This window comes from Anomaloglossus baeobatrachus, chromosome 4, assembly GCF_048569485.1.
Source record: "Anomaloglossus baeobatrachus isolate aAnoBae1 chromosome 4, aAnoBae1.hap1, whole genome shotgun sequence".
Lineage (NCBI taxonomy): Eukaryota > Metazoa > Chordata > Amphibia > Anura > Aromobatidae > Anomaloglossus > Anomaloglossus baeobatrachus.
Window position 1 is genome coordinate 95,016,940 of NC_134356.1, and position 21,860 is coordinate 95,038,799.

Here is a 21,860-nt window from a genome sequence, read left to right on the forward strand (position 1 = left end):
GTTTCCTGTATTCACTTGCTATACTACTTCTTTACTAACAGGTGAAAAAAGGTGAATACATTAAAATCCACTGTAACAGAAGGAATGGAAATACAGTAAAGCATTAATGCCTGGCGGAGTATGTTGCAGGCTAAGCTCTGATTAGTTTTACATGTAGCATTAATTTTATGAGCCCGATTTAATAATTTGAGGGGTTTTTTGCCAGAGGTTTGGGTTAAACTACCTTGAAATGCTGCAAAAATTTAACACAACGATGTTGTAGAAGTTGCGGAAAGATTTTTAGCGTTGTGGCATTTTCACACCACGTTTGGCCAGTTAAGCTCATTTTCAGACAGGTGAGCTGGTCTGAGGCTAAACAGGGAATGAGCAAGTGTATTCTAAATAGGTGTAAATTACACAAGAAATTAACTCCATTCTTTGGCTGGAGTAACGTTTCTGATGGTGACACATGGCAGATGAAAGATTCCACAAATTAATGAATTAAGCACATCTTTCTGCAGCACGCAATTCGTCAAGACTGGCTTACAAAAGGCTATTCTTGGTTGATGGAGCACTATGTAATGATGTTAGGAGTTGACCATAAAATAGAGGAGGTAGTCAAAAGGAGGCAGTCCACAATAGCAGCAAAAAAGGAAGGTGCCCTATAGACAAAAGTTAACAACACAATGAAACCCAACATTATATAGCCCTAAGACACGGTAACATGAGTAGGAAGAAAAGACTTTAACAAGTGGCTGTATATCTGTATTTTAGTCATGTCATGCTGGAAAATATTCTAAAATGCTGTATATAAGGGTTGACTGATGGTGGACGCAGCTTATAAGGGAGAAACCTAGTGATAGGTTCCCTTTAAGGAAATTGTTAAAGATGGCAAATAGGTATTTATTCACTCCGTAATGTTCTAAATTCAAGATCATATTCCTCAGAATATTGTTGCTTTAAATGTTTCAGTATTATATGGGATAAGAGATGTTCTGGAACGTCTTCACCCTTTGGGCAATCTGTAAGGAAAAAAAAACAGTCCTTAGTTGTAAAATTAAGATAATTTATTTTAAGTACAGTATGGATATCTGTACATCTAGTGTAAAGGTGACATTATTGCGTTATACATGCAACAGCTAAGGACACATTGTATAGAATTCCCTAGTTTCGTAAGTAGCCCTCTGTGGGAAAGCAGCCAAACAAATAGTAAATCTATGCATTTACTGTGGAGGTGGTCTTATATGGCATATAATCATAGATTGTGTGACATTTGTATGTTGCTATTGTACCGCCCTGGATAACCAGGTAGATGTACACATAGACCCCCGCATAACACCAATCCCACATAGGGTTAAATCAGATGACCTGAAACACTAGTCACCCCCCCCAGGGAAGGACAGACACACCAGTGGGCGGGATCAGGTGAATTTGGGAACGCCCACCTAGGGGCCTCTGAGAGCCCGGGGCGGGAAAACAGTCAGAGTCAAGTATCGGTTTCAGTTTGAGTTTGGAGTGAAGGTGAAGCTGACAGGTGCCAGGGTCGGAGCCCTGACACCTTGGCTAGGTGGCAGACGGTAGCCAGAGTCTGCAGGAGACGGGAAGACGGCCGCCGGAGGTGGACCGGGGCAGGGTTGGAGCCCGCCGGTACCGACACCGGAGACCCGACCCGGAAACCGTGTGCACAGAGGGGGTACTTGGACCTGAAGCCAGGACTGGCACCGACGGCCTAGCTAATTAACCAATTGAGGGCAGGATTTTAGGTCCTGTCCCAACCTAAGTCCCGAAAAGTAGACAACAACCCACCAAGAGGCATCGGGCAACTGCCAGGGTCCGTAGATCCCAAGGGTCAACGTCAGACAGGTACAGCTCCCAACCAAAGGACCAGGAGTGGACTCTCGTGTTTCAAAACGGGAAGTCCTATGTAGAACACACTGAGTGCAGAGGAGAGAGACTTTGACTACCAACCCGGGTGTGGGATTAGATACACCCGTCTGCGGTGGCCGGCCACCATCACCTTGGTTTACCATGAGACTTGTGTGCTTTATTCGACCGTGAGTAACATCCCCGGCCTGGCCGCGTGCGCCGACCCCTGCAATTACCATTCTCAGCATAGAGACACTGGGCCCCGGGATATACATCCCTACCCACGGAGGGGTTAACATCCAATTGCTAGCCCAATGTCCCCGGGAGCCCCACAACGGCAGCGGTGGTGCTGCATCTCACCACACACCGTTGGTGGCGTCACAGACATTTTACAACCAATCCCATATAAATACGGCCACCTTTATTCGGAGTGTTCGCGTGACACCCGAGTCCGGAGAACTCCTCGAGCCGTAACGTAGCCCAGTGTCTTCTTCTCCGAGAAAGGGCGCAAAGCTGAAGCCCTGCCCCCTGGGAACAAGGACAGAAGGAAAACCCTGAGGCAGAAATTGAAACTAGCAAGCCGCATCAGAGGACCGCTCCTGAAAAACCAGGGGGCGGGAGAGAATAGCGGCATGTGATCCGAGGAAATAAGAGGCAGGGACACCAGGACTCTGCCATCTTCCGTTCCTGGACACCACCTTGAGAGGAAGTCTGACCGGTCCAGCAACCCGAAGATGGAAGGATTTGCCCCCAGGACTGCCGACTAGGTCGAAGCCCAGACGGAACGGATGTGCCAAAGAATCCAGGCCCAGGCCAACTTTCTACTAAAGAGATAGACGGCCGAGATGCAGGAACTGACTGCAGCTGTCCGGACCCGCAAAGTGGAGATGACCTCAGAGGAGCGGGTAAGCGACCCACGCCCATATGTCCCACCGGGACCGGCCCAACAGGCTGAGGAGCTCGGTCTGCCCCCATCCGCCACGCCACCACTCTCGCTGCCTGTACCTCTAGCTGGCGCCTTGCTCGGTCCACTGCCACAAGCCACGGCAGCAGTACCCGTTCCATCTGCCTGTGAGGACCCGGCAATTGAGCCCTCGGGCCATGAGCACGCCACCTCTCCGGCACCCGTAACAGCCCCGCGAAAGACCAAAGCCCGGAAGACATCCCCTCCGGCCCCGAGCCCGGCCGCACCAGAGATGACATCATCCCCGATCCTGGAGAAGGCAGCGGACTCGATGACGTCGACCCCGGCAATCCGCCCGGTCGCAGCAGAGGCGACGCCTGACTGGAGGTCAGCAAAGATGGCGGCCGCTCCCCAGTACCCGGTCCCCACTGAGGTGCAGCTGGGATGCACCTGCAGGGCAGCAGAGCAGGCCGCGGATCAACGGAGCCCTCTTCCACTTCACGTGAGCCCGGTCGTAGCCGGCAGTGACTGAATAGGATAACTGAAGTGAGCACTAATATATATATTTTCTGAGTGCAAGCCAAAAAAAATACATACTATACAAGGATAAGGCTGCACATCAAACTTAGATAATGGTATAATGCCTCAAGCATATGGAAAAATATTGGAAAATACAATGAAAAAATGCTACTTGCTAACTTGAACATGTGAATAATGAATTGCATACCTGCCAAGAATATTATGAAAAAGGAGATATTTAGCAATCGCATTGATCAATGTAACTGAGCCCCAAGACCTCGTCAAGGTATATCTCTATATTGGGGTCCCTAGCTCTGTGACCCCAACTGTGTGTCATCTCATTGCAATTAAAAACTGCTGTGGGTGGAGAGGGGTAACTAAGGACTGTCTTATATAGGAGATGGAAAAAACATGGCTAAAAGGGGCGGAGCTGTGTTCACATTCAGAAAAAAACTACATATAACTGAATAGGATAACTGAAGTGAGCACTAATATATATATTTTCTGAGTGCAAGCCAAAAAAAATACATACTATACAAGGATAAGGCTGCACATCAAACTTAGATAATGGTATAATGCCTCAAGCATATGGAAAAATATTGGAAAATACAATGAAAAAATGCTACTTGCTAACTTGAACATGTGAATAATGAATTGCATACCTGCCATGAATATTATGAAAAAGGAGATATTTAGCAATCGCATTGATCATGTAATACTATTGTATGTTTTGAGGATTTCGATAGCGTTAGGGCAATGACAGCCAGAGACGAGTTTGTGGTACAAGATGTTTATGATATGTAACCACGGTAGATACACAACGGAAATACACAGTATAACAAACACATGAAAATACCTTTCCGAAACGGAGCGAAGGGGATTCCCGGGGCCACGCACCGGACTCCCCCAGGGAGACCACCAGAGCGAACCCCTATACTGGGACTGTCCGGCAATCAACCCCGGAAGGCCTAAATGCGCCGCAGCCGGGACACAAGGGGCAAGCGGTAAAGTCCAGAAGTGTCCGTACGGGATGAAAGTCCAGAATGGTTATGAACCGGAAGAAACCGGGCAGACGTGCTGACCAAAGACGGCAGACGGAGTCCGGGCACAGTTTGAAGAAACCGGGTGTGGTCCAGAGTCGGTCGGTAGATTTTCAGGAGGATCCAAAGGTAATCAAGTAGCAGCAGCAGCAAAGCAGGAGCACACAGCAAGCAGTATACTCAGGCACTGGACTAGGCTTAGAGGCGGCCTTTTAAGCAGCTGGACAGGAAGTAGGGCAACAGAACATAAAACTCCATGTTAACCGAGGGCAAGCTCTTTCAAAAGAGGACTGGAAAACCCGGAAACCTGACATTACTCCCCCCCCCAGAAACGGCCTCAGGACGGGTCAGGGCCCGGCTTGTCCGGGTACCGTCGATGAAACTGAGCGATCTTCCGGGGTGCTCGAATGTTACCCACCGGTTCCCAGGAATCGTCCTCGGGGGCGTACCCCTGCCAACGTACCAGATACTGAAGCCGACGACGATGGAGCCGGGAGTCAATAATGTCCTCAACCACGAACTGCTCCTCGCCGTCGACCATCACAGGCGGAGGAGGAGGCACGACACGACCATGAAACGTATTGGGAGAGACGGATTTGAGGAGAGAAACATGAAAGACCGGGTGTACCTTTAGATGGTGCGGTAACCGCAGCCGACAGGCCACAGGGCTCACGATCCCGGTGATCTTGAACGGACCGATGAATTTTTGTCCCAGCTTCTGCGAAGGGACACCCAATCTCAGGTTCTTGGTGGATAACCATACAGAGTCCCCTACCTTATACATGGGTGCCGGTTTCCGGTGAGCGTCTGCCGACCTCTTGTAACGCTCCTGAGCTGTAGCCACAGTGTCCTTCAGAACCTCCAGATTTTGTCGTAGCTCTGTCAATCTGTCCTCCACCGCAGGCACTGAGACCGCAACCGGTGACCTAGGCAAAATAGTCGGATGGTAACCCAAGTTAGCAAAGAAGGGCGTTACCTTAGTGGAGCTGCTCTGAGTGTTGTTATACGAGAACTCCGCCAACGGAAGCATCTTTAACCAATCGTCCTGCAGATGGCTGACATAACAGCGAAGGTATTGTTACAGGGTTTGATTGGTCCGTTCGGTTTGCCCATTTGTCTGAGGATGGTATGCAGAAGACAAACAGACATCAATCTGGAGTGCCGTACAAAACCCCTTCCAGAACCTAGACGTGAACTGCACGCCCCGGTCAGAGATGATCTCGTCTGGTACCCCATGCAATCGGAATACGTTCTGGATAACCAGATCCACTGTCTCTGCGGCTGAGGGAAGACCGGCACACGGAATAAAGTGAGCAGCTTTAGTCAACCGATCCACCACCACTAAAATGGTATTGTGACCGTCTGAGACGGGCAACTCCACAATAAAATCCATTGAGATAGACCCCCAAGGGCGAGATGGCACGGGTAACGGTTGGAGGAGTCCTGTAGGAGCCACACGAGGGACCTTGCACCGGGCACAAACCACACATGAGTGGACATAGTCCTTTACGTCCTTTAAACAGGTAGGCCACCAGAAAAAACGGTTCAGAAATTCCTGCGTCTTCTGTACCCCCCTATGACCAGCCAACACGGAGTCATGGACCAACTTGAGAACCCGAAGTCTTACGGCCTCCGGGACATAAATGCGTCGCTCTCTCAACCACACACCATTCCGAAGAACAAGAGTTACATCATTCGGGGGGGCAGCAAGAAATACGTCACCATCATAGGCCAGCTTGATGTCCTTCCACAAGTCCTGGTCCTGGATTACTCCAACGAAATTGGCATCCGATAACACGGTCTGAGACGGGGTTCCAGGCACGGAGTCCACGGCGTGGATTCGGGACAAGGCATCGGCTTTCCCATTACGTGAACCTGGACGGTATGTAACGACAAAATTTAACTGGTTAAGGAATAGGCTCCAACGGGCTTGCCGTGGAGACAGGCACCTGGCAGACTTTCCAGATTACGATGATCTGTGAGTACTATCACTTGCTGCGCGGCTCCCTGTAAGTGGTGTCTCCATTCCTTGAAAGCGGAAATAATCGCTAACAATTCTTTGTCCGCAATGTCATAGTTCCTTTCTGCAGGGGACAACCGGCGGGAAAAGAAAGCACACGGATGTAAGAGACTCTTGTCCCCAGTCCTCTGAGAAAGGATGGCCCCTAATGCGTAGTCGGAAGCGTCGACTTCCACGATAAAGGGAAGTGCGGGATTCGGATGTACCAATATAGGCGCTGAGGTAAAACAAACCTTGAGACGATGGAAGGCTTCCTGGGCCTGGGCGGACCACACAAACTTCTGTCCTTTCTTGGTTAACAGAGTGATGGGACGAACGATCTCTGAAAAATTACGGATAAAACGTCGGTAAAAGTTGGCAAAACCGACAAAGCGTTGTACCTCTTTGATGTTTCCCGGTTCCGGCCAGTCTAGAATTGCTTGTATTTTGCCAGACTCCATGTTCAGTCCCTGAGGAGAGATGACATAACCTAAGAATTGTATCTGTGAGCAATGGAATTCGCATTTCTCCAGTTTGATGTACAGGTGGTTTTCCCTCAGCCGGGTAAGTACGGTCTTGACGTGCTCCTGGTGTTCCTGTAGGGAATCAGAAAAGATTAGGATATCGTCCAGATAAATCACCATGAATTGGTCCATGATATCCCTAAAAATATCGTTAACTAGATGTTGGAAAGCCGCGGGAGCGTTACAAAGTCCAAAAGGCATCACTAGGTACTCAAAATGTCCATACCGACATCGGAACGCGGTCTTCCACTCGTCTCCGGGACGTATGCGGAGTAGATTGTATGCCCCACGGAGGTCCAATTTGGTGAATATTTTTGCCTGTTGGACCCTCTCCAATAGCTCAGGAATCAATGGTAACGGATACCGGTTCCGGATGGTTATTTTATTCAGTTCCCGGTAGTCAATACAGGGTCTTAGAGTCCCCTCTTTCTTTTTCACAAAAAAGATGGGTGCCCCTGCTGGTGAGGTAGACGGACGAATAAATCCCTTAGCTAGACTTTCATCAATGTAGTTTTTTAGTGCTTCTAGCTCAGGTGCCGCCAACGGGTAGACATGACCAAACGGGATCTCCGCCCCTGGGAGTAAGTCTATGGGGCAATCATGCGGTCTATGCGGGGTAAGCCGATCGGCTTTTCTTTTGTCGCATATGTCCGCAAAGTCGTTATACACCGGGGGTAGAACAGGTACCTGTACAGTGCCCTCCGCATTCGGTGTTACTGGAACCGGAACAGTTGGACTAATGGTCAGAATACTCTGCGGTGGGAAGGATATTTCCTTAGTTTCCCAATCGATGACCGGATTTGTAGACCGTAGCCACGGAATACCTAAAATAATCGGAAAATGAGGAGAAGAAATTAGCATGAAAACAAGGGTCTCCTGCTGACCTGGCTTCATGACGCATTCTAGCGGTACGGTTTCCCGATCAACTGGTCCAGAGATTAACGGAGATCCGTCTACCGTCTCCATGGTAACCGGTGAGGCTCTTTGCTGAGTCCGGATACCGTGTTTCCTGGCAAAAGAGGAGTCCATGAAATTTCCCCCTGCCCCAGAATCTATCATTGCAGAGGTAGGTATTAGCTGTCCCTCCCACCGGATCTGAATGGGGAGCGAGCAATGGGTATATTTCCCTTCCGAGTCCTTCGGTGAGGTTGACATTACAGTCAAGGGAAATACCGCATCCAAGTGTCCACTTGCCTCAGAGATATCGGACTCTGCGTCCGTGTTGTCACACTCTGCCATGGCTGCCAATACCTTATTTGGGCGATTCGGACGTTTCGGGCAGTCGATCAAGAAATGGTCCGATTGACCGCAATAGAAACACAAACACTCACGGAGCCGGTGTTCGCGACGTTCATTGGTCTCTCGCTTTTGCAGAGAGTCCACTTGCATAGGAACGTCCTCGGCCTCCCGTGGCGTCCTGAGAGCGGGTTCTCTGGAAGGAAATGCAAAGTTGTTTACACGGTTTACAGCTGCCCATTTTTCCTGTCTACGTTCCGTCAAGCGGGTATCAATACGCACACAGTGCTGGAGAAACAGTTCAAAATCCCCTGGAGATTCAGAACGAGCTAACTCGTCCTTGATGGTACCGGACAACCCCTTTCTGAAAACAGACAATAATGCATTGTTTCCCCAGTCGGTGTCTACCACTAACCTCTTAAATTCAGTGGCGTATTCAACGACAGAACGCTTTCCCTGACGTAAGGAAAGGAGAGCCGATTCAGCGGTAGCACGGCGATTCGGATCATCAAACATCTGCGCCATTGCGGTCAGAAAATCATCTAGGTGATTTAAACGGATGTCCCGGTTCTCTATCATAGGATTAGCCCAAGCCAGTGCTCGTGAGGTTAATAACATAATTATACATAACACTTTGGACCGGTCAGAACGGTAATAATCGGCATGTACATCAAAAAACAGTATACATTGGTTCACAAATCCACGAAACTGACTACGGTCACCATTGAAACGGAATGGGGGTAACCTAGGCATACCGGCAGCTGATACGGACGTAGTGGGGCCGGCTTCCTGAGCCTCCACTCTGACTTGCAAGTCCTGTATAGCCGGACCCAGTACCTGGTGATCATGGCCCAGCTGTGCCTCCACATCTCTAAGTTTAGTCTGCACCACCTCCATCTCCTGCTGCAAGGAGTTAATCATAGAAAAGAGCTGATCTACTCCTCGTGTCTCAGTCATTGCCCCAGCGAAATCCTCTTATGGCCTGAGTATAATGTAATACTATTGTATGTTTTGAGGATTTCGATAGCGTTAGGGCAATGACAGCCAGAGACGAGTTTGTGGTACAAGATGTTTATGATATGTAACCACGGTAGATACACAACGGAAATACACAGTATAACAAACACATGAAAATACCTTTCCGAAACGGAGCGAAGGGGATTCCCGGGGCCACGCACCGGACTCCCCCAGGGAGACCACCAGAGCGAACCCCTATACAGGGACTGTCCGGCAATCAACCCCGGAAGGCCTAAATGCGCCGCAGCCGGGACACAAGGGGCAAGCGGTAAAGTCCAGAAGTGTCCGTACGGGATGAAAGTCCAGAATGGTTATGAACCGGAAGAAACCGGGCAGACGTGCTGACCAAAGACGGCAGACGGAGTCCGGGCACAGTTTGAAGAAACCGGGTGTGGTCCAGAGTCGGTCGGTAGATTTTCAGGAGGATCCAAAGGTAATCAAGTAGCAGCAGCAGCAAAGCAGGAGCACACAGCAAGCAGTATACTCAGGCACTGGACTAGGCTTAGAGGCGGCCTTTTAAGCAGCTGGAAAGGAAGTAGGGCAACAGAACATAAAACTCCATGTTAACCGAGGGCAAGCTCTTTCAAAAGAGGACTGGAAAACCCGGAAACCTGACAGATCAATGTAACTGAGCCCCAAGACCTCGTCAAGGTATATCTCTATATTGGGGTCCCTAGCTCTGTGACCCTAACTGTGTGTCATCTCATTGCAATTAAAAACTGCTGTGGGTGGAGAGGGGTAATCAAGGACTTATATAGGAGATGGAAAAAACATGGCCGAAAGGGGCGGAGCTGTGTTCACATTCAGAAAAAAACTTAATAGTACTAAAAGGATAACTGAAGTGAGCACCAATTTGTATATATATATATATATATATATATATATATATATATATATACAGTTAGGTCCAGAAATATTTGGACAGTGACACAAGTTTTGTTATTTTAGCTGTTTACAAAAACATGTTCAGAAATACAATTATATATATAATATGGGCTGAAAGTGCACACTCCCAGCTGCAATATGAGAGTTTTCACATCCAAATCGGAGAAAGGGTTTAGGAATCATAGCTCTGTAATGCATAGCCTCCTCTTTTTCAAGGGACCAAAAGTAATTGGACAAGGGACTCTAAGGGCTGCAATTAACTCTGAAGGCGTCTCCCTAGTTAACCTGTAATTAATGAAGTAGTTAAAAGGTCTGGGGTTGATTACAGGTGTGTGGTTTTGCATTTGGAAGCTGTTGCTGTGACCAGACAACATGCGGTCTAAGGAACTCTCAATTGAGGTGAAGCAGAACATCCTGAGGCTGAAAAAAAAGAAAAAATCCATCAGAGAGATAGCAGACATGCTTGGAGTAGCAAAATCAACAGTCGGGTACATTCTGAGAAAAAAGGAATTGACTGGTGAGCTTGGGAACTCAAAAAGGCCTGGGCGTCCACGGATGACAACAGTGGTGGATGATCGCCGCATACTTTCTTTGGTGAAGAAGAACCCGTTCACAACATCAACTGAAGTCCAGAACACTCTCAGTGAAGTAGGTGTATCTGTCTCTAAGTCAACAGTAAAGAGAAGACTCCATGAAAGTAAATACAAAGGGTTCACATCTAGATGCAAACCATTCATCAATTCCAAAAATAGACAGGCCAGAGTTAAATTTGCTGAAAAACACCTCATGAAGCCAGCTCAGTTCTGGAAAAGTATTCTATGGACAGATGAGACCAAGATCAACCTGTACCAGAATGATGGGAAGAAAAAAGTTTGGAGAAGAAAGGGAACGGCACATGATCCAAGGCACACCACATCCTCTGTAAAACATGGTGGAGGCAACATGATGGCATGGGCATGCATGGCTTTCAATGGCACTGGGTCACTTGTGTTTATTGATGACATAACAGCAGACAAGAGTAGCCGGATGAATTCTGAAGTGTACCGGGATACACTTTCAGCCCAGATTCAGCCAAATGCCGCAAAGTTGATCGGACGGCGCTTCATAGTACAGATGGACAATGACCCCAAGCATACAGCCACAGCTACCCAGGAGTTCATGAGTGCAAAAAAGTGGAACATTCTGCAATGGCCAAGTCAATCACCAGATCTTAACCCAATTGAGCATGCATTTCACTTGCTCAAATCCAGACTTAAGACGGAAAGACCCACAAACAAGCAAGACCTGAAGGCTGCGGCTGTAAAGGCCTGGCAAAGCATTAAGAAGGAGGAAACCCAGCATTTGGTGATGTCCATGGCTTCCAGACTTAAGGCAGTGATTGCCTCCAAAGGATTTGCAACAAAATATTGAAAACAAAAATATTTTGTTTGGGTTTGGTTTATTTGTCCTCCTAAAATGTGGAGTGTTTGTAAAGAAATGTGTACAATTCCTACAATTTCTATCAGATATTTTTGTTCAAACCTTCAAATTAAACATTACAATCTGCACTTGAATTCTGTTGTAGAGGTTTCATTTCAAATCCAATGTGGTGGCACGCAGAGCCCAACTCGCGAAAATTGTGTCACTGTCCAAATATTTCTGGACCTAACTGTATATATATATAGAGTGCAAGTCAAAAATACATAATCAATAAAGATGAAGGCTGCATATCAACTAATTTGATAATAGTATAATAATAGCCGGCAGTGAGGCCGTCTGGATGATCCAAGCCCCTGAGCAGGAGGAAGCAGTGTGCGGAACCCGTACTCCATATTGGGAGCGGCAGCAGCTGAAGACGGAGATCGCGGCCAGGGAGAAACGGAAGGCCAAAGTACTAAATAGAACATACCGGGAGAAGGAAAACCTCCGGCAGGCAAATTTTCGGGTGCCGGGCCCGACGTTCCAAGGACAGGTCCAGCACTTTAACCCCCAAAAGGGATGGGGCTTTATTTATGAACCGGGCCTGGAGGCCGAGATTTTTGTATCCCGGAGGGATGTGGCCCCCCCATTTGCCTACGGGTCACCCGGATCGTGACCTGGAGCCAGGAGAGCTGGTCTCCTATACCCGGCATTGCGGAGAGAGGGGGTGGGTTGCCCTCGACGTAAAGAAGTGGGGTAGATGGATGAGCAAGTGTGCCCCCACTCCCCTCCGCCGTCTTCAAGCAAGGAAGTTTGTTAAGGTAGCGGTTCCCGGCTACCCCAGTTAATGTTGAACCCCGTTACTGTTTGCAGTTTAATGGACCATGGCTTTCGACTGGAAAGCCAACCCAAAAACTTTTGGGCCTTGTAAATAATTTATGGCTACCCCTCTTGTTCATGTACAAGAAAAGCCACAGTCACTCCATAATTTACCAGGAAAATGTGTGACAATATAGTAAAACCATAGTGATCACAACTCACAACTCCTGGATGGGGACTAGGACAAGTCGTTTATACTTAAATGCAAACAAGAGAAATATACGACGAGAGTCCAGGGTACAAAAGGTGAAAACTTTATTAGATGGATAGGTGCAGGGCGGCACTAACAAGTGTGGACATAGGCAATAGATCTTTAACAGACTGCTGACAAGCCATAAATATCAATACATATATTAGGCAATGATTACATGTGAACCGATATACCTATGTGTACAATCAAGTAATCAACAGTCCACCAGGAAAGCTGCATAAAGTATATGCTATTGCTATAAACGGGTCACAGACCAAAAAAACCCCTGTATGGATCATGGCAATCACATATAATATATATAGAACAATCAAATTCAAAAGGATTGCACAAGGTTTGATTGGGGGAGTATGGAAGGGACCCCAGCGCCCCAAACATCAAGGGGACAGTAGTTGGATAATGCAGCTATTACCTGGAAAAGTGTGGAGATCAGACGGAGCCTGCGTCCAACCCGACGGCCGTTTCGGCTGTGAAGCCTTCGTCAGAGGGCGTGGTACAGTGAGGGGAAGTGTGAGTTAAAAAGGAGGCGTCCGCCAATCGGTGTGGATCACAAAGAATTAGCGTCTCCATGACGCGCGCAATGTCCAGGGCAACCAGGGATGCTTGTCGCGCGTCGCGCCGCCCCCCCGCCTGACATTTCTCATACTCATATGGATAAGAGTGCAGTCACATAGAATATTGTATTATGCATTAGTATTCAGTATTATTTAGGAGTTATAGCTCGAGCCATATCTCATATTAGAAATAAGAATAGAAGTACAATTAAGACTTCAGATAGATGGTAATATCCAACAGGGCAATTACAAAAGGACATATAACAAAATAACAAAAACACCAAGTATTGAAAATGTTATTATACAGAGCCACGGTGTTCCATGTGAATATGCATGTGTGCGCATACAACCCACACACCCATGCATACATAAGCACACCCACACACACACATGTGCTCACACACTTTCTCACGTGTGCGCATGCACACAACACACGTGGTCATACACACACACACACACGCACACACACACGCACACAAACATACACACAAACACACTCTGGGCCACATGCTCACATTGTACACATGCCATACGTGCACGTGGGCATGTGCACACACACATGCGCACTAAACATGTATGCTGCAGATAGAAGATAGAAGGACCCCTTGAAGACAAAAAAGTTGTTTTGTCTTCCAGGGGTCCTTCTATCTGCAGCTCCAGGGAACAGCTATGGGGGCCTCTTTTGCCCCCTCCTATGCCAACCTGTTCCTGGGGCTGTGGGAGAGGGACCTCTTCCTGTCGGATCAGCTGCCGTCGATGGACCGTGTCCTCTTTTGGACACGGTACATCGACGACATCTTTTTGATCTGGCAGGGTACGGAGGCTGAACTCCATGAGTTCATGAAAACTCTCAACTCCAATAATTTGAATATCCGCATCACCTATACCCACCACACGCAGTCCATCGATTTCCTTGATGTTACAGTCAAAAAGGATCTTAATAATACCATTCAAACCGAAATCTATCGGAAAGAGACTGCGGGGAACATGCTATTGCATGCGTCCTCATCCCATCCTGGCCATATGATCCGGTCCATTCCAGTGGGCCAGTTCCTGCAACTCCGTAGGATCTGTTCCACTGATTTGGACTTCGAGAAAAGAGCCGTTGACCTTAAGCAGAGATTTTATGCAAGGGGTTATAGTAGGCGATGTGTCAAGAGAGCCTATAACAGGGCAAGACATTCTACTCGTCATTCCCTGTTATACGCTCCCAAGAGATCTCAAGTATGTGATACTTTAAGATTTGTCACAGATTATCATGGTCAATTTCCAGCGATGAGATCGTGTCTGCAGAAATTTTGGCCCATCTTACAGGCCGATCCGATCTTGGCCAAAATAATTCCAGACAGGCCCATGTTGAGTATCCGGAGATCTAGAAATTTACGCGACCATCTTGTTGCCAGCCACTATGAGGGAGTCGCTCAGCCTTCTCCATTTGGCCCTGTGACCCATCGTACTGGTTGTGCACCCTGTGGCCGGTGTGTAGCCTGTCCAAATGTGGACAGGACCAATTCATTCCCCGACTCCATGGGGGCACATACTTTTTCCATTAAAAAACACATCACCTGTACTACGACGGCGGTGGTCTATTATGCCACCTGCCCCTGCCCCAAAATTTACGTTGGTCTGACGACTAGGCAATTTAAGGTGCGCATTCGTGAGCACATAAATGGGATTATTGCAGCAGCAGATTGCCAAGACATTTCATCTCTAAAAACTATCCCACGTCATTTTAGACAATATCATCAGTCTAATCCAACGTTGTAACGGGTCAGGGGTATCGACCATCTTGACTCTAATATCCGTGGTGGCAAGATTAGCCAGAGACTGGCCAGGATGGAGGCTAGATGGATTTGGACTCTAAAAACTCTTCACCCTATGGGTTTAAATGAAAACATCTCTTATACCTCATTTTTGTGATGGTCGGGGTTTTTTCTTTTTGAGGGGGTTTCTTTTCTTCTGTTTTTATTATTATATATTTATATGTTTTTCTTTTATCATTTTATTAGGAGTCTTCTGCTGGATACGTCCTGCATGTGTTTTCGGTTTATCTATATGTTCGGCCGGAGGACTTTGAATATTCATCAATTTGATATCGCCAGATTGATCAAGAACTATGCTTTGGGATTTAACCCCATAGCGACGGCCTAACGTCTCAAGACGTCGGAAAAAGAGGGTACTTATTCTGTTCCGACGTCTTGAGACGTCAGGCCGGAAAAACCCTGTAGCGCCCCCCAGTGACGAAAAATCTCGGGGGTTTCAGCTACCGGGGGTAGCTGAGACCCCCCAGATTATGAATCGGGGTGTTTTGTATGCACCCCGTTAATGCGATCGCCGGTATACACCGTATACCGGCGACAACATAAAAAAAAAAAATGGCTGGTAAAATTTATTTATTTCTCATCTGACGTGATCAAACATGTCAGATGAGAAATAAATGTGAGCCCTTAGTGCCCCCAAAGCCCCCGGTACCGGAGAAATCCATCCAACCCCCCCCCCCCCCCTCCGGAAAATCCAAGATGGCGCCGACGCGCGCTGAAAACTCCCGCCGCCGCCGCCTCTGCATTCATTTCCCTCCGATCTGAAATGATCAAACATTTCAGATCGGAGGGAAATGTCCCCCTCCTGACCTCTCCTCCGGTACACCGGAGCTCTTTGGTCCCTGGAGCCCCCTCCAGTTCTTCAGAGCCCCCCTCCGGAGCGTGCAAGATGGCGCCGACGCGCGCTGAAAACTGCCGCCGCCGGCTCTGCATTCATTTCCCTCCGATCTGAAATGATCAAACATTTCAGATCGGAGGGAAATGTCCTCCCCCTGACCCCTCCTCCGGTCCACCGGAGCCCTCTGGTCACCGGAGCCCCCTCCGGGTCTCCAGAGCCACCCCCCCTCCCCCGCATTCATTCTGCTCTTTCTGCCGCATGTGACACGTCACATGCGGCAGAAAGGTGTCCCCAGGTCCCCCCAGGTCCCACTAGGTCACCCCCCATCACCCCCCATCACCCCCCCCCCAGCCCCCGGTCATACGTTACCTGTCTGGTGATCCGTCCCGCGATCACGCCGCCTCCTTCTTGAATGCTGACGGCGCATGCGCAGACAGCGGCTGTCAGCTGGATTCCTCCCCCGGTCCACAGTGGAGCAGCCTGTGCATCAGCGACGTCAGTCTTGCAGGGACGCTGACGTCGCTGATGCACAGGCTGCTCCACTGTGGACCGGGGGAGAGTGAGTGCAGTAATCAGCAGTCTCTCCATGTGAGGAGTGTGGTCCTCACATGGAGAGACTGCTGTTCCAGAAAATGGGGGGTACGTTCTGTGAGCGTGCCCCTCATATTCTGGAATGAGGTTACTGCAGGTCACTCTGCCCTAAGTTGGACCGGGGCAGTGTGAGTGCAGTATTCTCAGATTACTGCACCCACACTGCTCATGGAGAGCTTGCTCTTCCAGAAAATGGGGGATACGTTCCCTGAACGTGCCCCCCATATTCTAGAAGATCCAGAGTCGGCGTGGGACCTCACGGATTACAGCGGATTACAGCGACCGTAATTTCTTTATTTTCAATAAATTGGGGAAAGAGAAATGTTTCGGGGAGTTTTTTTTTCAAATAAATTTTTTTTTGTCTTTTTTTTTTTGTCTATTACTTGACTGGGTTAGTGATGTCGGGTATCTGTTTAGATGCCGTGACATCACTAACCCCAGGGCTTGATGCCAGGTGACATTACAGCTGGTATCAACCCCATATATTACCCCGTCTGCCACCGCACCAGGGCGCGGGATGAGCTGGGGCGAAGCGCCAGGATTGGCGCATCTAATGGATGCGCCACTTCTGGGGCGGCTGCGGCCTGCTATTTTTAGGCTGGGAAGAGTCCAATAACCATGGCTCTTCCCACCCTGAGAATACCAGACCCCAGCTGTCCGCTTCACCTTGGCTGGTGATCTAATTTGGGGGGGACCCCACGTTTTTTTTTTTTTTTAAAAAAAACGCCTGGGGAGCCCTCCAAATTGATCACCAGACAAGGTGAAGCTGTCAGCTGTGGTTTGCAGGCTACAGCTGTCTGCTTTACCCTAGCTGGCTATCAAAAATGGGGGGGACCCCACGTCGTTTATTTTAATTATTATTTTTTTGGGGGACTAAATACAAGGCTAGGCACCCTTTAGTGCCACATGAAAGGCACTAAAGGGCGCCAGCTTAGAATATGCAGGGGGTGGGACGTTATATATGTTTGACATGTATCCATTCATCCATTGTAGCATTTTAGGCTGTGCGCCCACAATCGGGATTTGCAGCGTTTTGGGCGCAGAGTGTTTTCCCTGCGTCCATAACGCTGCATTGTGCAGTAGAAGCACAGTGGAAGGATTTTTAGAAATCCCATGCCCAATGTGCTTGCCCAATGTGCTTCTTTTCTCCGCCACATAAACTGACCTGTGGCGCAGCTTCCCGAGCCTCAGCATGTCAATTTATGCTGCGGAGATGAGTGTTCTCTGCAGGTAGCATAGAGCTCCACAGCGGCCTGAACCCAAATCGTGGGCATGGGCAGCTGCGTTCTCCCGTGGACAACACTCACATCTCTGCAGGAGGCTGACACTGTGTACTAGACGCCGTGTCGCTGGCTCATGGCCACATAGCCTAAAAGTGAGACATTGGTTGCTACAGCAACATTTTTGTGAAGTACCTGTGGATTCAAAATGCTTATTATACTCCTGAATAAAATCCAGTTTCCAAAATGGGGTCACTTGTGGGGGGTTTCTAATGTATAGGTACCCAAGGGGCCCTGCAAATGTGACATGGTGCCCGCAATTTATTTCAACTTTTCCAGAATTCAAATGGTGCTGCTTCCATTCCAAGCCCTCCCATTTATCCAAACAGAGGTTTTTGGCCACATGTGGGGTATCCCTGTGCTCATAAGACATTGGATAACAACCTGTTGGGTCCACGGTTTGTTGTTGTCTCTTGAAAAAGTGAGAAATTTGATGCTGAAGCAACATTTTTGTGAAAAAAATGAAAATTTTCAATATGGCAACCTAAGCTTATCAAATTCTGTGAAGTATTCGTGGATTCATACTGCTCACTATACACCTAGATAAAAGCCTTGAGGTGTCTTGTTTCCAGAATGGAGTCACTTGTGGGGGACCTCCACTGTTTAGGCACCTCAGGGGCTCTCCAAATGCAACCTGGCGTCCGCTATTGATTCCAGCCAATTTTGCAGTCAAATGGCACTCCTTCCCTTCCGAGCCCTGCCATGCGCCCAAACAGTTGATTTCCACCACATATAAGGTATCGCCAAACTCAGGAGAAATTGCACAATAAATGTTATGCTGAATTTTTTCCTTTTACTCTTGTAAAAAAAAAAGCTACCTGGTTGAAATAACAATTTTGTGGTAAAATTTTTTTTTTTTTTTTTCATGGCTCAACGTTATAAAATTCTGTGAAGCACCTGGGGGTTCAGGGTACTCACCAAACATCTAGATAAATTCCTTGAGGGGCCTAGTTTCCAAAATGGGGTCACTTGTGTGGGGTTTCTGCTGTTTAGGTACCTTAGGGGTCCTCCAAATGTGACATGGTGCCCGCAATCTTTTTCAGCCAAATTTCCTTTCCAAAATTCAAATATTGCTCCTTTCGTTCCAAGCCCTCCCATTTGTCCAAACAAAGGTTTCAGACCACATGTGAGGTATCACCGCGCTCATAAAAAAGTGGTTAACAAACCTTGAGGTCAAATTTTTGGAATTACCTCTTGAAAAAGTGAGAAAATTGATGCTAAAGCAACATTTTTGAGAAAATTATTAAAATTTTCAATATGACAACGTAACGTTAACAAAATCTGTGAAGTACCTGTGGATCTAAAATGCTCACTATACCCCTAGATAGAGGCCTTGAGGGGTCTAGTTTCCAAAATGGTGTCACTTGTGAGGGGTTTCTTCTGTTTAGGTACCTTAGCGGACCTGTAAATGCAACATGGTGCCCGCAATCTATTTCAGCCAAATTTGCTTTCCAAAATTCAAATATTGCTCCTTCTGTTCCGAGCCCTCCCATTTGTCCAAACAGAGGTTTCTGACCACATGTGGGGTATCGGCGCACTCATAAGAAAGTGGGGAACAAGTTTTGGGGTCCATTTTGTTGTGTTAGTTCTTCTAAAAGTGAATAAATTTGGGTTAGAGCAACATTTTTAGGTAAAATTTAATTTTTGCTTTTTTTCATTCCACATTGCTTTTGTTCATGTGAAGCACCTGAAGGGTTAATAAACTTCTTGAATGTGGTTTTGAGTACTTTGGGGGGTGCAGTTTTTAGAATGGTGTCACTTTTGGGTATTTTCTGTCATCTAGGCCTATTGAAGTCACTTCAAATGTGATGTGGTCCCTAAAAAAATGGTTTTGTAAATTTTGATGTAAAAATGAGAAATCGCTGATAAACTTTGAACCCCTCTAACTTCCTAACAAAAAAAAATTTTGTTTCCAAAATTGTGCTGATGTAAAGTAGACATGTGGGAAATGTTATTTATTAACTATTTTGTGTCACAGAAATCTCTGGTTTAACGGTATAAAAATTCAAAAGTTGAAAATTGCTAAATTTTCAAAATTTTTGCCAATATTCAATTTTTTTCTTCAATAAACGCAAAACATATTGTCCTAAATTTGGTACTAACATGAAGTCCAATATGTGACGAAAAAACAATCTCAGAATCACCGGGATCCGTTGAAGCGTTCCAGAGTTATAACCTCATGAAGTGACACTGGTCAGAATTGCAAAATTTGGTCTGGTCATTAAGGTGAAAATTAGCTCCGTCACTAAGGGGTTAAAGATTGGATATATGCACTTTTTGACCCTTTAGACATAATGTCTAATCTGTAACCTTGGTGTTCTGTGTATGCGTATGTGCATACACGTATGTATGTCCAGCGTATGTGTGTGAGTATATGTGTGTGGTTGGTTGTGTGTTAGTGGGTGTATGTGCACGTACTTGTATGTGCACATATGTGCATGGATGTTCAGGGCAGTGTATGTGTGGATGTATGCCGTGTGTATGTGTGCATATGGACGCATGTATGTGTTACATGAGCACCAGCTCATGTACGAGTGTAATTGTGTGCATGTTTAGTGCGCATGTGTGTGTGCACATGCCCACGTGCACGTATGGCATGTGTACAATGTGAGCATGTGGCCCAGAGTGTGTGTGTGTGTGTGCGCGTGTGTGTGGGTATGACCACGTGTGTTGTGTGCATGCGCACACGTGAGAAAGTGTGTGAGCACATATGTGTGTGTGGGTGTGCTTATGTATGCATGGGTGTGGTGGGTTGTATGCGCACACATGCATATTCACATGGAACACCGTGGCTCTGTATAATAACATTTTCAATACTTGGTGTTTTTTGTTATTTTGTTATATGTCCTTTTGTAATTGCCCTGTTGGATATTACCATCTATCTGAAGTCTTAATTGTACTTCTATTCTTATTTCTAATATGGGATATGGCTCGAGCTATAACTCCTAAATAATACTGAATACTAATGCATAATACAATATTCTATGTGACTGCACTCTTATCCATATGAGTATTTCCATCCCTTATATGGTATTATGGTATATCCCATAATATTATGTTTTGGCCATATACTATTCCTATCCTCTAATATCTCCTATAGCTCCGGCTGATGTATGCACATGCGTGTCATGGGCGCCGGGACGCGGTCGCGGCGCCGAATTACCCTGTGTGACGTCCGCTCGCGTGACTGCCATGTGATGCGCACACGTGGTAGTCATGTGACCGGAAATGTCGGGCGGGGGGGCGGCGCGGCGTGCGACAAGCGTCCCTGGTTGCCCTGGACATTGCACGCGTCATAGAGACGCTAATTCTTTGTGATTTACACCGATTGGCGGACGCCTCCTTTTTAACTCACACTTCCCCTCACTGTACCACGCCCCCTGACGAAGGCTTCACAGCCGAAACGGCCGTCGGGTTGGACGCAGGCTCTGTCTGATCTCCACACTTTTCCAGGTAATAGCTGCATTATCCAACTACTGTCCCCTTGATGTTTGGGGCGCTGGGGTCCCTTCCATACTCCCCCAATCAAACCTTGTGCAATCCTTTTGAATTGATTGTTCTATATATATTATATGTGATTGCCATGATCCATACAGGGGGTTTTTTGGTCTGTGAGCCGTTTATAGCAATAGCATATACTTTATGCAGCTTTCCTGGTGGACTGTTGATTACTTGATTGTACACATAGGTATATCGGTTCACATGTAATCATTTCCTAATATATGTATTGATATTTATGACTTGTCAGCAGTCTGTTAAAGATCTATTGCCTATGTCCACACTTGTTAGTGCCGCCCTGCACCTATCCACCTAATAAAGTTTTCACATTTGTACCCTGGACTCTGGTCGTATATTTCTCTTGTTTGCATTTAAGTATAAACGGCTTGTCCTAGTCCCCATCCAGGAGTTGTGATCACTATCGTTTTACTATATTGTCACACATTTTCCTGGTAAATTATGGAGTGGCTGTGGCTTTTCTTGTATATTAATATTACTGTGTTTTGCACAGGCATTTGTGGTTCAGCCATGGACTATAAGGCTAAAGAAAAAAGTTGGCTGGACCAGGCCAACCAGGTATATGGTGATTTGGAACGCGGTACTCCATCTACAAGTGACCACAATCTTGAGGAAGCATTCCAAGCCATTCAGCAATTACATCTTAAGAGGTCTAAATTATGGTGGAACCACCTATTTTTACAGAGATATACATCTAAAAAATTAATTCCCCGTGGGCTAAGGGTTCGTGTTATTCCTACGTTTTCTATTGATGACACATCATTCATCTCTAGATGGGAAGATGCTTGCAACGCTTGCTGCTCAATC

General features: G+C 47.1%; 1 protein-coding gene across 1 annotated transcript in view; it reads right to left on the reverse strand.

The window, feature by feature from the left end:
- Positions 1 to 354: 354 nt before the first annotated feature.
- Positions 355 to 21,860, reverse strand: part of STING1 (stimulator of interferon response cGAMP interactor 1) — an 88,120-nt gene continuing 66,614 nt past the window's right edge. Inside the window, exon 7 of the mRNA XM_075342285.1 lies at positions 355 to 1,001. Within this exon, the coding sequence (XP_075198400.1) occupies positions 883 to 1,001 (119 nt within the window). The 3' untranslated portion in view covers positions 355 to 882. The remainder of the gene's footprint in view (positions 1,002 to 21,860) is intronic.